At 43.6% G+C, this 13501-nt stretch overlaps 1 protein-coding gene across 1 annotated transcript in view; it reads left to right on the top strand.

Moving 5' to 3' along the window:
* SYNE1 (spectrin repeat containing nuclear envelope protein 1) overlaps positions 1-7070 on the top strand; it is a 966955-nt gene extending 959885 nt beyond the window's left edge. Inside the window, 1 exon segment of the mRNA XM_029596918.1 lies at positions 6076-7070. Within this exon segment, the coding sequence (XP_029452778.1) occupies positions 6076-6316 (241 nt within the window). The 3' untranslated portion in view covers positions 6317-7070.
* Positions 7071-13501: the final 6431 nt, after the last annotated feature.

The raw sequence follows: 13501 nt of genomic DNA, 5'->3' as shown, positions 1-13501 counted from the left end.
ACAGGGAATGGGGTTAGATGGCGTCCTCAGGATATGGCCTTTTCCCCCTTTTTTTTTTTCCTTTGGAAGAAAATAGAAAGGGAATACTTGGGAGAGGAGCGCTTTAACAGCCCCCTTTGTTTAAGGAAGACAGCGTTGTTAGTGATTCCCATTGTCAAGTTTGAGGGGCTAACACTTGGGGCAGGGAATGTCTCATAGTAGTACAGACTGATTTGTCAATGTCTCCAGTGAAACGATTGTACCTGTACAGCACCAGGGGATTTTCTGCCCCATGCGTCATCCCCAGATTGAAAGCACCCGCATTGACTAGGAGTGTAAGAAACAAGAATTAGGGAGTTGAAGTGCTCCTTAAGTGCCCCTTTCTTTTTTGCACCCAAGCTAAAGCAAGGCCTCCCGTGACATGCAAAGGAACTCGTTCAAGATTGCGTTGCTGTCCAGCTTCAGGCTGAAGTCTCTAGGCTGAACTGTCGGCAGATCATAAATTCTTCTGTCCTCTAACCGCAGACCAAACACTGTTGCCAGGACACTGCTAAGCTCGCTGAAGCAGAACGTATGGTAGCAAAGACTGTGACCAAGGTGCCGGCCAGCCAGAAGCTTTATCACCTCACCTGATACTCCCATATTTCAGTCCCCGAGTCTGACAAATAGCTAAAAATGACAAGTGGGTACTGGGAAGGGGATGGATGAAAGTTAAGAAACATGAAACCAGCTTTCTCAGCGTGCGCTACTCATCCCCCCACCCCATCCTTCAATAGATAGAAGACATTGATTGGGCTTTTGGGGACGCACTTTTCAAAACCACGCGATGTGGTGTACAGTGTGACTGTGCTTTTGCCCCCGGGCTTTGCACCAGTTCTCAAAGGGAAAGTAAGTGTAGACCCTTCCTTTGAAAATTGCCTAAGGAGAAAGCTTCCACGGACGTTTTTCATCTGCCTTTTTTCGCTGATACATTTCCCCATGAAAAACAACAGGCCTATTTCTTAAAATGTAAAAGCATTCCCTGCCCTCACCCCATCCCGTGGAAATGGCTTTAGAAATTGTATTTTGGGAACACTGCGCATAGAGGGTAAAGCCTGCCCATACCTTGTACTCGCAGACTTTGAACACTGATTTTCAAAGTGATTTTATGGGCGCACGAGTTACACACAGGAAGTTACCCCTGCTCCTAGCAGTGAGTATCTTCTGCAGGTAAACGTTTGACTGCGCATAAGTCTTATTCCCTGCCCTGACCTCAACCCAGGAATGCCTACCTCGAGTGCTCATAAGAAGAGACGTGTAATCAGGTTACCCACATACCTCTCGGGGCTATTTTCGAAGGGCTGCTTTGGTTTAAAACCCTTTAGTACAACATTCAGTCATAGTGAGCTGGGTCTACTTTCGGGACCGGATGGTACATGTCTGCAAGTTGCTGAATACATTTTCCTTCCTCACGTAGGATGATTGCATTTGATAGAGTTCATCCTCCAATTCCTCCCAATGGCTCCGTTTCTTCACCTCATCCTGAAGAGCAGTACACGAAGAAGATATTCTACTGTGTACTGCTCTTCAGGATGTGGTGAAGAAATGGAGGGAAGGATCCCTCCATAATGTTCAGGAAGGATCCAAGGTATAAGATTTCAGATGAAGATCTGAAATCTTATACCTTGGATCCTTCCTGAACATTACCAGATCTGCTTTCCTGACCCAGTTGTCTCTGTCTCTTTCAAATATTTCCATGAGCCAAGAGAAAAATCGCACATTCCCACCCTAGGCACCTCCCTGTCTTGCCACAAAGGCAGTTCCCCCTTGTGGTTCTCCCTCACACTGTCACTTAAAGCTATACTTTAATAAACCTCGGCCAAAGTAGAGGTTAAATGAGATCCCTGAACATTTCTTCCAGGAACTAATCTCTAGTGACCATGATTTGATGCAAGTCCCCTGTCACATAAATTAATTTTTAAGTGAACAGATTGCTAACCCGTTGTCCAACTCCCGACTTTGGGGGACCTGTGGTCCATTCTGCCTGACTCCTCTGTTGAGATCTGTTGGTTAAGAGTATCCCTAACGGGTAGGTATTACACTCCACCGATACAGCTCTCGGGGTCCTCAGAGTATGCAAGCCTCTTCATCTGTGTCAAAGTAGCGGCCCCCAAGAAGAGGTGATAGTTATTAAGAATATATATATTTTAAATTTGGACAGTGCAATAGCAAAAGTTGGTAGAGAATGGAAAAATTAGCAATGAATGATTTAGACCAGCTTTGATTTTGTCAGATACTGGTATCGGGCAAATAGTGAGATGGATTTTAAAAGGCTGGAACAAAGTCGCAATAATACCCCAGTGAGAGATACCTTAGATGTGAAAATACAGAAAACAATAAGAATATATATTGCACTATTAATCGGGCAAAGGACATATTTTGAATATGTTCAGTATGGTTTGGAGAAGATGGTTAAGCTGCCAGTATGGATGGATGTATAATGGAATGCTTGCGATGTTTGTTTATAACGAGTAAGCAGAAGTATTGTAAGGATAAAAGCCTACAATGTCTGCCTTGTATGGTTACAAGCCTATAATAGCTGATATTTTGTGTAGTAAGAATAGTATCTGAGTTTTGGTGGGAGGTGTTTAAAATGTGTGTTTTCATAAATTTATGAACTGCTGTACTAATTGGTAGAATATATTTATTCTATTTCAATTTTCAATGAGAAAAATTATGGGGTCGATTTTAAGACCCGCAGATGCGCGCAGGGATGCGCCAATTTAATAACATGTGCACGCCGGCACGCGTGTGTCATAAAATTTGATGGCTGTGCGCACGGGCGCGCCAGATTTTAAAATCCGTGCGGGCAGCCCGTGACTCACGCGCGTGGGGGGGGGGGGAATTGTATAACCTATGTGTGGTGACGCAATCAGCCGGTCCCCAGTTCCCTCCTGGTGTGCTCCAATTAAGGGGGCCGATTTTAAGACCCACGCGCGCGCGTCCATGTGCGAACGGCTGCTGGCGCACACACATGGCCGCGGCTATTTTATAACACGTGCACATTAGCGCACGCGTGTTGTAAAATATGAAATCTGCATGCACATGCGCGGAAGATTTTAACATCCGCGTGCGCATGTGCGGGCGGGTGACCTCTGCGTGCAGAGGGGTGAAATTTTAGAAGGCCACGCGCGGCGATGGGAAAAGAGCTTCCCTATACCCCCTACCTAACCTTACTACCCTTTTCCCTCCCCCCCCGACCCCTAACCCCTTCCTAGCTACTTACTTTTTTTTTTTGTTTGATGACTTACTGCTCCTCGGGAGCAGAAGTAATCTCCGCACACCGCCGGCCAGCGCATGCTTCCCCAGGACTGCCGCCCTGCCCAGAACGTGTCCCCCCCTCCCAGCTGGCTCCTTTTCAGAGGCCTGGCACTTCAGCACGTGACAGGGTTATGCGTGTGATTGGTCGCTTCTGAAAATGCGTGCTGCGCGCGCAGGGCCCAGCCACGCACATAACCCCCTTAAGTCACGCGTGCAGGGCTTTTAAAATTTACTTGACGGAGCGGACTGGGAAGGAACTTCCCTAACCCTACCCTTCCTACCTTTTCCCCTCTTCTCCCTTGACCTCTAACCTAACTCTACCTAGCCCCTAATTTTTTTATTTTAATACTTACTGCTCCTCCAGAGCAGAAGTGTCTACCACGCTCCAGCCGGTTGCCGACGCATGCCTCCCCGGGACAATGGCTATTGACCCACCCCCCGCACCGGCACTGCCTCTGCCCCCACAGGCCACTCTTTTCAGCAGACCCGGCACTTCAGCATGTAACAGGGGCCACACGTGTGCCTGGACCCGTTGTAAAATGCATGCAGTGCGCGCAAGGCCCCAGCCACACGCAATAACCCCCGAAATTCACGTGCGTGGCCCTTTTTAAAATCAGGCCGTATACATTGAAGAAATGTTATTTTCGTACATCTCTGCTATTCAGCTACACTGTAATCCTATTGCAGATTTGGACAACTCTGCAAAATTTGGTCCATCTTGTAAGGTAAAAACTGCTCTCTTGGCCACGCACATTTGGCCACTCTGCTAACAAAATGGCATTCGTACCACGATGGGAGATGGTTTGTGTGCAGAATTTAGAATTAGCAGCGTCGTCGATTCAGTGCAAAATGCATTCACAAAGTACTCTGAAGAAATGAGCAGTCATTGTTCTCTACGATGAATATTTTACTAATGGCAGTTGTTTAATAAGGTAAACAAAAAGCAAACTGGAAAATAAAAATCCATTAGAGAGTAAATATATTCTAATGTGATTGTCACCCATTCTGTTGTATTATAGGAAAAGAAAGTTCTAGTGAATTATCTTGGGAAATGTGTATTTTATAACTTGTTTTGAAAAAAACTGCGATAAGAGGAAAGTAGGAGATAGAAATGGTACTGTGATAAGTATCTGCTTATGCCTGCAGATGGAGAGGATACTAAAGACTTAGAAATCCTCTCTAAATCTCATGCCTTATCGTTTTCAGAGAACGATTGAATAGGCTGGAAATGCATGTAAGGGTCAAAGTGTTCGTATACTTTCTCCAGATTATATATTTATTAAATTAGAAGTTGACACCCAAAAACGTAGCAGTGCTTCACCTTGGAGCCAAAGCTTCTTTGGTTGGTAACACGCTGGGTTTATGTGCTGGGCACGGTGGGCCGGTGTGCGGAATGCTGGACCGTGACTCAGCTGAGTTCCTGCCACTCCCCTCTTGGGGGAGTGACCTCGGGAGCTATGTACTAAGCTGTGTTATTTTTCCCCTGCTCATTGGGAAAAATGAAACGTTTGTGCAAGGCTCATAACGTGCGTCCCTTTATCTACACTAAAAAGATGGCCTGCCTTTGGGGGACTGAAGCAGCCTGCATCCGTGGCGCAGGAGCCTGAGATGCAGAGTGCGGCCACTCTCAAATGCCCATATTCCCTTTAGCCTGGCCATTTTAGCGCAAAACGCATTTTGATGGCAACGTTCAAAGCAGCGCGCAGACGCACCTTGGCACGTGCGCGTCGGCGTGCACCCATTGACCTGGTAAATTTATAACATGCGTGCGCCTATGTGCGCATGTTATAAATTAGCCTGAGCACGAGCGCGGGGGCGCACGCCTGGGCACGTAAATCCCATTTCTACCATGATAGGGTATTTTAAAACTGGCGGGCATCCGCCCCATGACCACTTTCACCAGTCCCTTCACCAGTCCGCTCCGTGTCCTCCAAACCTCCCTGGTTTAATAGCCTGCACTTTCCCCAGACCCTTTAAAGCCTCCAAAATGGCTGGGGTCTTTTTTTCACAGCTTACACCTCCTCCATAGCATTGGGAGATTACGCGTCTATCTGGGCAGGTTTTAAAATTTGGTGGGTGCGCGCCAGGCTTTTAAAATCTACCTCTCCGAATACTGTTATCCTTTTGTATAGCACATTAAAAGGGGTGAAAATCCCTACAAAATTAACATAGCCTAGTCCACAGGCTCCTTTATCTCCCTGTGCCTGTAAGGACCAATTGAAAACAATACATTTGTTTTAATGTGACTTTCCTGGTGAGCAAATACATTTTTTTAATATGAATTTATGGCCATTTTTTGCCGTGAGCACTCTTATTTGAGTTTATACCTCTTGCAGTACCATTATGCAGTGTTTTCATACTTTAACTTTGAACAGGCCAGCAAAGAAATCTTCGCTAATATTGCAAAACAAATTTTACATGGTTAAAAACCACAAAGCTTCATCTCCGTGATGCTTAACAGCATTAATGAGGAATGCATTTCTTTTTTTTTGCTGTTGATGTACCATGCATTTGCTTGCTGTTAATGCTTGCCACAGCAATTACTCAACTTGGCTTATCTTCTGTGTCTGTACTTATATCCAGCAAACTGTCTAGCACAGGTTCCGAACTTGCCTCTGACAGTGTCAAGAAGAGGACACATGCTCAGTATAGCTAATTATTAACAGCTATAAATAGGTTGCATTTTGGGCGTTCTCTTTTATAGTGTTATTTCTGGAAAAGCTGTGGATCCAGAAACAAAGCCTGGGATATAAAGTTATCGTGCTGTACCATTTTTTTTCCCCCCCCTTCCCTTAGGTTCAAAGGAGGTGGCTCAGATTCCTCCCGTTCTGAGGTGCGACTTGCCCAGCATCACCAGTCCTTCTTCCTCCGAGTTCTCCGAGCTGCTTTGCCTCTTCAGCTTCTGCTGCTGCTCTTGATCGGTCTTGCCTGCCTTGTACCAATGACCGAAGAAGACTACAGCTGCACACTGACCAATAATTTTGCCCGTTCCTTCCACCCCATGCTTAGATATACTAATGGCCCTCCTCCCATATGAAGGAAGGGAGTGACCAGAGGGGATCCGAAGGCACTGGAAAGGCGGGTTAACGTCCCCGGATATTCTGGCTTGGTTTCCTTGTAACCGAGGTGCCCACATCATTACACCGGCACCACTAGAGTAAGATTCATAGTGTAGTATATCAGTACCAAACTGTATTTAACATTATGCCTAAAAAACAAAAGACCCCCAACAGTTTTGAACTCACATCAGTGGCAATGCAGAGGCTATGAAATAATCACGACTTTTCTTTTCACCACCCAACAATCTGAATCCTTTTTAACCACTTGAAATCAGGGTCATCCCCTGGACTATGCATAGCCGATGACACTATACTGTTGGAGTAGATTCCCCATGTGCCACTCTGATAAGCTGTTAACTACATCTTGTGGAATCCACTGTCAGTATTTTAGAAGAGTCTACAGAACATTGCTAAGGATATTTTAGATGCTTGTAATATAAAATTTTAAAGAGCTTATATGGTAATTATTTTTTTACTTTCCCCCATCATTTTTTAGGTTTTTTTGGGGCATGAAATTTTACCCTTTGCTTTGTTTGCATATGCTGTAAATCTGAAGAGCACTTTTTTAAGGTCAATAAACTGGATGTAAGAAATGAGATCATGGTTGGTTTTATGAAAACAAATATTGGATGTTACGTAAAAAAAAAGAACATATTTATGTATGTACAGTTTGCTAAGCCAAGTTTGGTTTGTATTGATTTCTTTGCATTTATTATAGATACTATAAAATATTTTGCTGTTTGTGGGGTTTTTTTTTAAATAAATATTGATTGACTTTATTCACTCACTGGATGAAAAGAGTATGTGATGCATGATTTTAAGGAAAGGGTGGAGCAATCTAATTTTTTGAAGGTGATCACAGGTAAATTCTTGAAGCTAGGTATGGGTCCTAAAGTGAGTGACTCAGAAACTGGTTGATTGGGGGGCAACAAAGGGCAGTGGTAAATTGTATTCACTCTGAGAAGGGGGCGTTACTAGTGTTCTGCCTCAAGGATCGGTCCTTGGACTGGTTCTTTTCAACAACATAGACAGCCGGGAAGTTGTAGAAAACATGAGAAGGAATCTAGCAAAGCTCGAGGAATAGTCTAGGGTCTGGCAACTAAGGTTTAATGATAAATACAGAGTAATGCATTTAGGATGCAAAAACCTGAGAAAGAAGTACAGAATAAGGGGTGAAATTCTATGCATGAAAGAAGAGCGGAATCTAGAGGTCATCACATCTGATGACCTTAAGAAGGCCAAACAGGCAGATAAAGCAAGAGCAAAAGCCAGAAAGATGTTTGGCTGCATGGGGAGAGGAATGGTCAGCAAAAAAAGGGAAGTGATATTGTCCCTGTGTAGATTCCTAATGAAATCTCATTTGGAATTATGTGTACAATTCTGGATACCACACCTCAAAAGAATATAATCAGGATGGAGTCGCTCCAGAGGGCGGCTACTAAAATGGTCAATGATCTTCATTCTAAAGCATATGGGGGAAAGATTTAAAGATCTAAACATGTACACCCTAGAGAAAAGGTGGAATAGGGGACATATGATAGAGACATTTAAATACCTCCAAGATCTCCATGCACAGGAGATGTGCCTCTCTCAGTGGAATGGAGGCTCTAGAACAAGGGGTCATGGGGTTGCAGTGAAAGGGACATAGACTCAGGAGTAATCTAAGGAAATATTTCATTACAGAGAGAGTAATGGATGCATGAAACAGCCTCCCAGTGGGGATGGGAGGAGACAAAATAATATCTGAATTCAAGAAAGCAGGGGAGAAACGCAGGGGATTTCTGAGGGATTGGTTGGCATTGTAATAGCTGAATTAGTTGGGTGGATGGGCAGACTAGATAGACCAAATGTTTTTTATACCACGTCATGTCTCTATGTTTGTATAAGCTTTTTTCATAATAAACTTGAGGGCATTTTTCAAAGCTACTTGCATGGGTAACATGCATTTTATCCAGGTTAATTGGCCTCCCTCACAGCAGATAAACAGTGTGCATACATTAAGCTGCATTGGGAATTATTCTCAGGGGCATATTTAGGGGAGGGAAATAACACATGTAATTGAATTTTCAGATCTACATGTTATTTTTTTATGAAACGTTTCTCCAAGAAAGCAAATGCTGTGGCTACACAATACTTAAGTACATTTGCAAGTTTCAAAATTAAAATATGTATGTACTTTTGTTTTATAAACTGGTGCAACATCCAGAGGTTAAGACTACCCATAGATTTTGACCCAAAGTAATGAAAATTGATCCTAAGATACTTTTAGACTGTGCATTAACAAGAGCTTTTTGGGATCGTCCATACTGCTCAAATAAGTTGACTTTAAACCAAATACTTCCCAGTTTGCCCATAGCATGTAATGATCCCTCATAAGCACAATCCTGGTACACTGTTGACACCGATTTTAGAGACAAGCAAACTAGTCCAAGTTTAATCCAAGCCAAGGAGTCTACGGTAAATAAGATTAGCCATGCTTCCTGTATCCAGGGCTCGATTTACATCTCATGTGACTCCAGGTGTCCCCCTCCCTCCTAAGGGCTTCATGCCTGCATCTGCCTCCTCCAGGAGAACACACAGTTCCTCTGCGTCCCACAAAATTTCAGGGCCCTGTGTATTTGAAAGATCAGCTTGAAGCCTGCAGAGGTGTAGGAAGATTCAGGTAAGAAGCGCTGCTTTACTTCGGCCAGCTGGGGGTGGAGAGGATTGCTAAGATCATGTATCCCCAAATATGAGTCATATGAGCCCAGTTGCTATTTTTGTGCTAATTCAGAAATCTTTAAAAGGGCGACTTGTGTGTTCACAAATATCTAAATATATTTGGATAAAATCCAAGCCGTCCAGAGCAAGTTGTCCAAATGACTTTAGGACTGCTGTCCTGCACAAATAGACGTACCCTGATAATTCACCGTGAACGTGCTTACAACTGGCGTTATCCAAGTTAGCCCTCCCCTGGAACGCCCACAAAATACCTCTGATTTACCTGAGTACATTTTATCCAGCTAAAACCTTACCCAGATATATCTGCAGAGGTCTGCGTGGCAGGAAATTCAAATCCTGCAATATGTCCGGCTAGGTTTGGCGCTTAGCTGGAAAAACTCTTTGAATATGGACTTCTAAGTGTTCAGTGGCTGCAAGATTGTTGCCTAAAGCCACAGATTGTGTGTGTGTGTGTGTATGTGTGTGTGTGTGTGTGGGGAGGGAGGGGACGGCAGCAGCTAACTGAATCACACAAAAAAATGTTTCCTGCAAAACTTAGCAAACTGCTTGCATTAAAAAATCCAAACTAGCTCTTAGGAAAGTAAAATCTAACTCGTATTAAAAGACCGATGGTGGTTGATTCTGGAAAGAAAAGAAAAGCAGTTGCCAGACCTAGGGCGATTCAACTGCATTGCCCTCTCCCACCCACCCTCCACCCCCGAGATGCTGAGAAGCAGGACAGAGAGGGGGGTGGAAGCTCTACCGCCTGACCTGGCCTGGCACTAATATCCCTCGATGATTGCTTTTAGCCTCCCCCCCCCAAGCACTTCTGACTTCAGACGTTGAGGATGGGTCTACAACAGCAGTGGGGACTCCCAGAAGTGAGAAGCTTGGGGCAGTCGTCCTGATTCCCCCCTTCCAAAGACAGCCATGGCCCTCATTGTGGCAGTTTCTGCCTACTATTTATTTATTTAGTGTTTTTTTATACCGGCATTCACGATAGTCATCGCATCATGCCGGTTTACATTTAACAGGGGGTGAAAAAACAATACAATATAAGAACCTTAACAGGTGTGGAGGTTAAAATCTTGCAGTTACAATAAAACAGGGAAGTACATAACTGGTACTATAAAGTACATAAAAAGTATAAAAAGTACATAACATAAGTACTATAAAGTATAAAAAGTACATAACATTACTATAAAGAGCATACTGAGGTATCAACTCGGAGAAGATATCACTTTAATCTTTGGAGCCGATATATTCCCAGTATCAACTGAGCAGGCTTCCTTGGGTGGGGGAAAATGTTGAAAGGAAGTCTCGGATAAATTTTGAAATAAAAACTAAGCACTTCCTATCCCAAATTTTGATTCTGAAGCAAGATGGGTTGGAACCTGCTTGAAAATCCATTCAAAAATCTGAGCCAAGCCAGCCTTGTTCAGGCCTAGTCAGAAGCTATCTGCTTACAATCACTATGCAGTACTAATCAGTCAGCACAGGTTCTTGTCTCATACTTGGCGCCTGATATTCAGGCAGGCATAGCTAGGAGCATAATGAAGATAATATTCACTGTTCTCTGTTGCAGGGGAGAGGAGGTTTCCCTGTGCTAAACAGCTCTATCACATTGGACCAGTTAGTCTAGTGTAACCAGGGGTTAAAACTTTCAATGCATATCCACTTTCAATGCATATCCAGCATAGCTCTCTGCTTCAACGGCAGGGAAAATGAAAAAAAAGATGATTTATATTCAGACAACAACCAACAAGGAATGAATTACATAGTCTGGGTAAACAAATAAGCATGGGTGTAGCTTGCTTGTTACGGCGGTTACTACCCCGAATCAATTAAGCCTGATACTTCACTTGGAATACATGTCCAGCGCAGCTCACTGCTTCAACGACAGGGGGGAATGAAGTAAAGAGGATTTATATTCAGACAACCAACAAGGACTGAATTGCACAGGCAGGGTAAACAAGCGTGGGAGTAGCTTGCTTATTACGGTGGTTACTACCCCAAACCAATTAGATACTTCACTTAGACGCAGCTCCAGCACTGCTGTCTGCATCTATGGTGGGGGTGGAAGGGAATTGGAACCAAAAATTTACTTATAAGAGCCAAGAGTAACAAATAAGTATGAAAACAAATAGGTGTGAAAGCTTGCTGGGCAGACTGGATGGGCTGTTTGGTCTTCTTCTGCCGTCACTTCTATGTTTCTATGTAAAACATAAAATAAGGAGGTGAATAAATATTTTTTTACTGACCTGAGTCCTGGGGCTGTAAGAAAACATTGCTGGGATTGGGCATGTTTTTCTTTCTGTCTGGGAGGAAGGGGCTGTTGTGGCTCAAATTGGAGGAGACTCTGGAGCTGTGAGACAAGTTTCTTTAAGTGCAAGCAGTGACAGGCTGCAGAGAAAGAAAAAAAAAAGAGCACCATGTTAACAGCGCCGGCAGGAACAGAGAAATTCAAGGGAAATTAGAAGCCTTGGGGAAGGTAAGGAATCAGCTGTGAGAGGGGGGGGGGGGTTTGTCTTCCTTTTTCCTATCCAGTTACAAGGGTTAAGCGGGACTGGAGCAGAGAAGGAGGAAGAGGGCTGCAGATTTTGATTCTCAGTTTGTTACATCAGTCCTGCTAAAGCTCGGGCCTGATGGGAATTGCATGCTGAAGCCTATGCAGATTTCCAGCCCCCGTTATCTGCTGAGAGCTTTGGCACCTGGAGAAAGAGACTGGACACAGAGAAAGAGCAGACTGCCGCTGCCTCTGCTCTTTTCATATCGCCTACGTTTTGTGTTCAATATTGTGAAATACAGAGGCAATTCAGGCAAACTTGTTAATATCTGCATATTTAAGAGTGAATGAAGTTGTTTTGAGAGTATTTAATCCTGGGAACTCCAGGTAAGGTGCAGGACAGACAGATATTTGTAAATAAAACTGGGCTGAGTGGGTTGGGTTTTTTTTCTCGGTTTGATTGAGCTAGAACTACTGAAAGAAGATATTATGTGAAAGAAATATAGTTTTAAAATCACACTTTGATTTAATGGTGTACCCTTTATGAGCTATTTGCCATGCATTTTCTGAGCTCTTTCAGGTGGTTGTTTAAGCGCCTGCTTAACCCTGAGTTTCAGGCAGAGGGACAAGTAAGCTGAGAGAGAAAAGGAAATTGCAGCCAGGTGGCTGGTGTCAATATTCCTGCTATCAGAGTGGGTACTTTAAACGAACACACGGAAGGAAAGTACTAGAGGGGATCCTGGGTCTAACCTCAAGGAAAACCTGCCTAAATCGTGAAAACACCTGAGGAAACTGACATCAAGGCCATTTGTCTGGGAGAGGGACATTAACTGCTATCTCCTTCCTAGCCAGGCTCGCTACTATTGAGAATAATTAAAACTACATCAGCCCTGACAATCTGAATAAATAGCAGAGATAGCAACAGATAGGTGCGGATGAGAAAAGACAGGGAAGGACAGTGGGATATTTTATCCTCTATCTCTGAATAAAATATGTCTGTCCTGGAACTCACTTCCCCATCTGAACCACGGAAACAAAGTGCGGAAAGACTGTGAACGGAGAAGTGTGTCAGAGTGCACGTCAGAAACCTCAAGATTTAAGTAAGACACTGCTCATTCTCTCTGTTAGCCGGAACAGGGTCCCTTGCTTATCTTTTTATATCTTCCCTAAGCTGGAACACGTTCAGTTAGATGGCAAAGATACCAGAAGCTCATTTTCAGAAGAGGAGGATGTGGTAAGAGTTATTAGGGAGCCCATGTTTTATGTTATTTAAAGATAGTCAGGAAACCTGCCCCCAGACAAGGAGGCCGCTGAGGGAGCCGAACTACGGGCAGCGCGCTCAGAGATCCAGAGGAGACTGAGGAACACTGAACTTCATTTGAAGAGCTAAATGCATACGCACAACACAAACACTTGGTGTCTAGCTGGACTGTACAAGAAAGCAAGAGGCAGAGAGATACACACAGCGAAAGCAAACGAGAGAGAGGACCAAGCGACAGTGTTAAAGGACTCAGGCATACTTAAAAAACACCGAGAAAGAAAGGAATATATAAAAAAAAGGACATACTTACCTTTATCCGCTGCAAGGAAGTACTCAAGAATACCTGTGAAGTGGAGCTTAAGAAAGGAATCTTACATTCTTAAGCAAACATCTGCTTTACATGCACACTACTTCAAGTGGAACAAACTTCACTATTCATAGGTAAAGACATATGCACATATACTTATCTGTTGAGAGCTCCTTATTACTAGCCAGGGAATAAGAATCCCACAAGGAAAAGAAAGAGAGAAAAAGTTTCTGTAACGCAATTCACTATTGTAAAACAGTACTTTCTGCTTTGAATGTTACTTTCAAAAGTTCACAAGAATTTGAATTACTGATGTACGCTATTTTCTTGGTAAACATAAAATACATCAACACCTACTCACTAGCAAATAGTCTACCTAAAGACCCTCA

This window comes from Rhinatrema bivittatum, chromosome 3 (assembly GCF_901001135.1).
Source record: "Rhinatrema bivittatum chromosome 3, aRhiBiv1.1, whole genome shotgun sequence".
In the NCBI taxonomy this organism is placed as follows: Eukaryota; Metazoa; Chordata; class Amphibia; order Gymnophiona; family Rhinatrematidae; genus Rhinatrema; species Rhinatrema bivittatum.
Note: the sequence above shows the minus strand (reverse complement) of the source record. Positions and strands in the feature narration are given on the sequence as shown.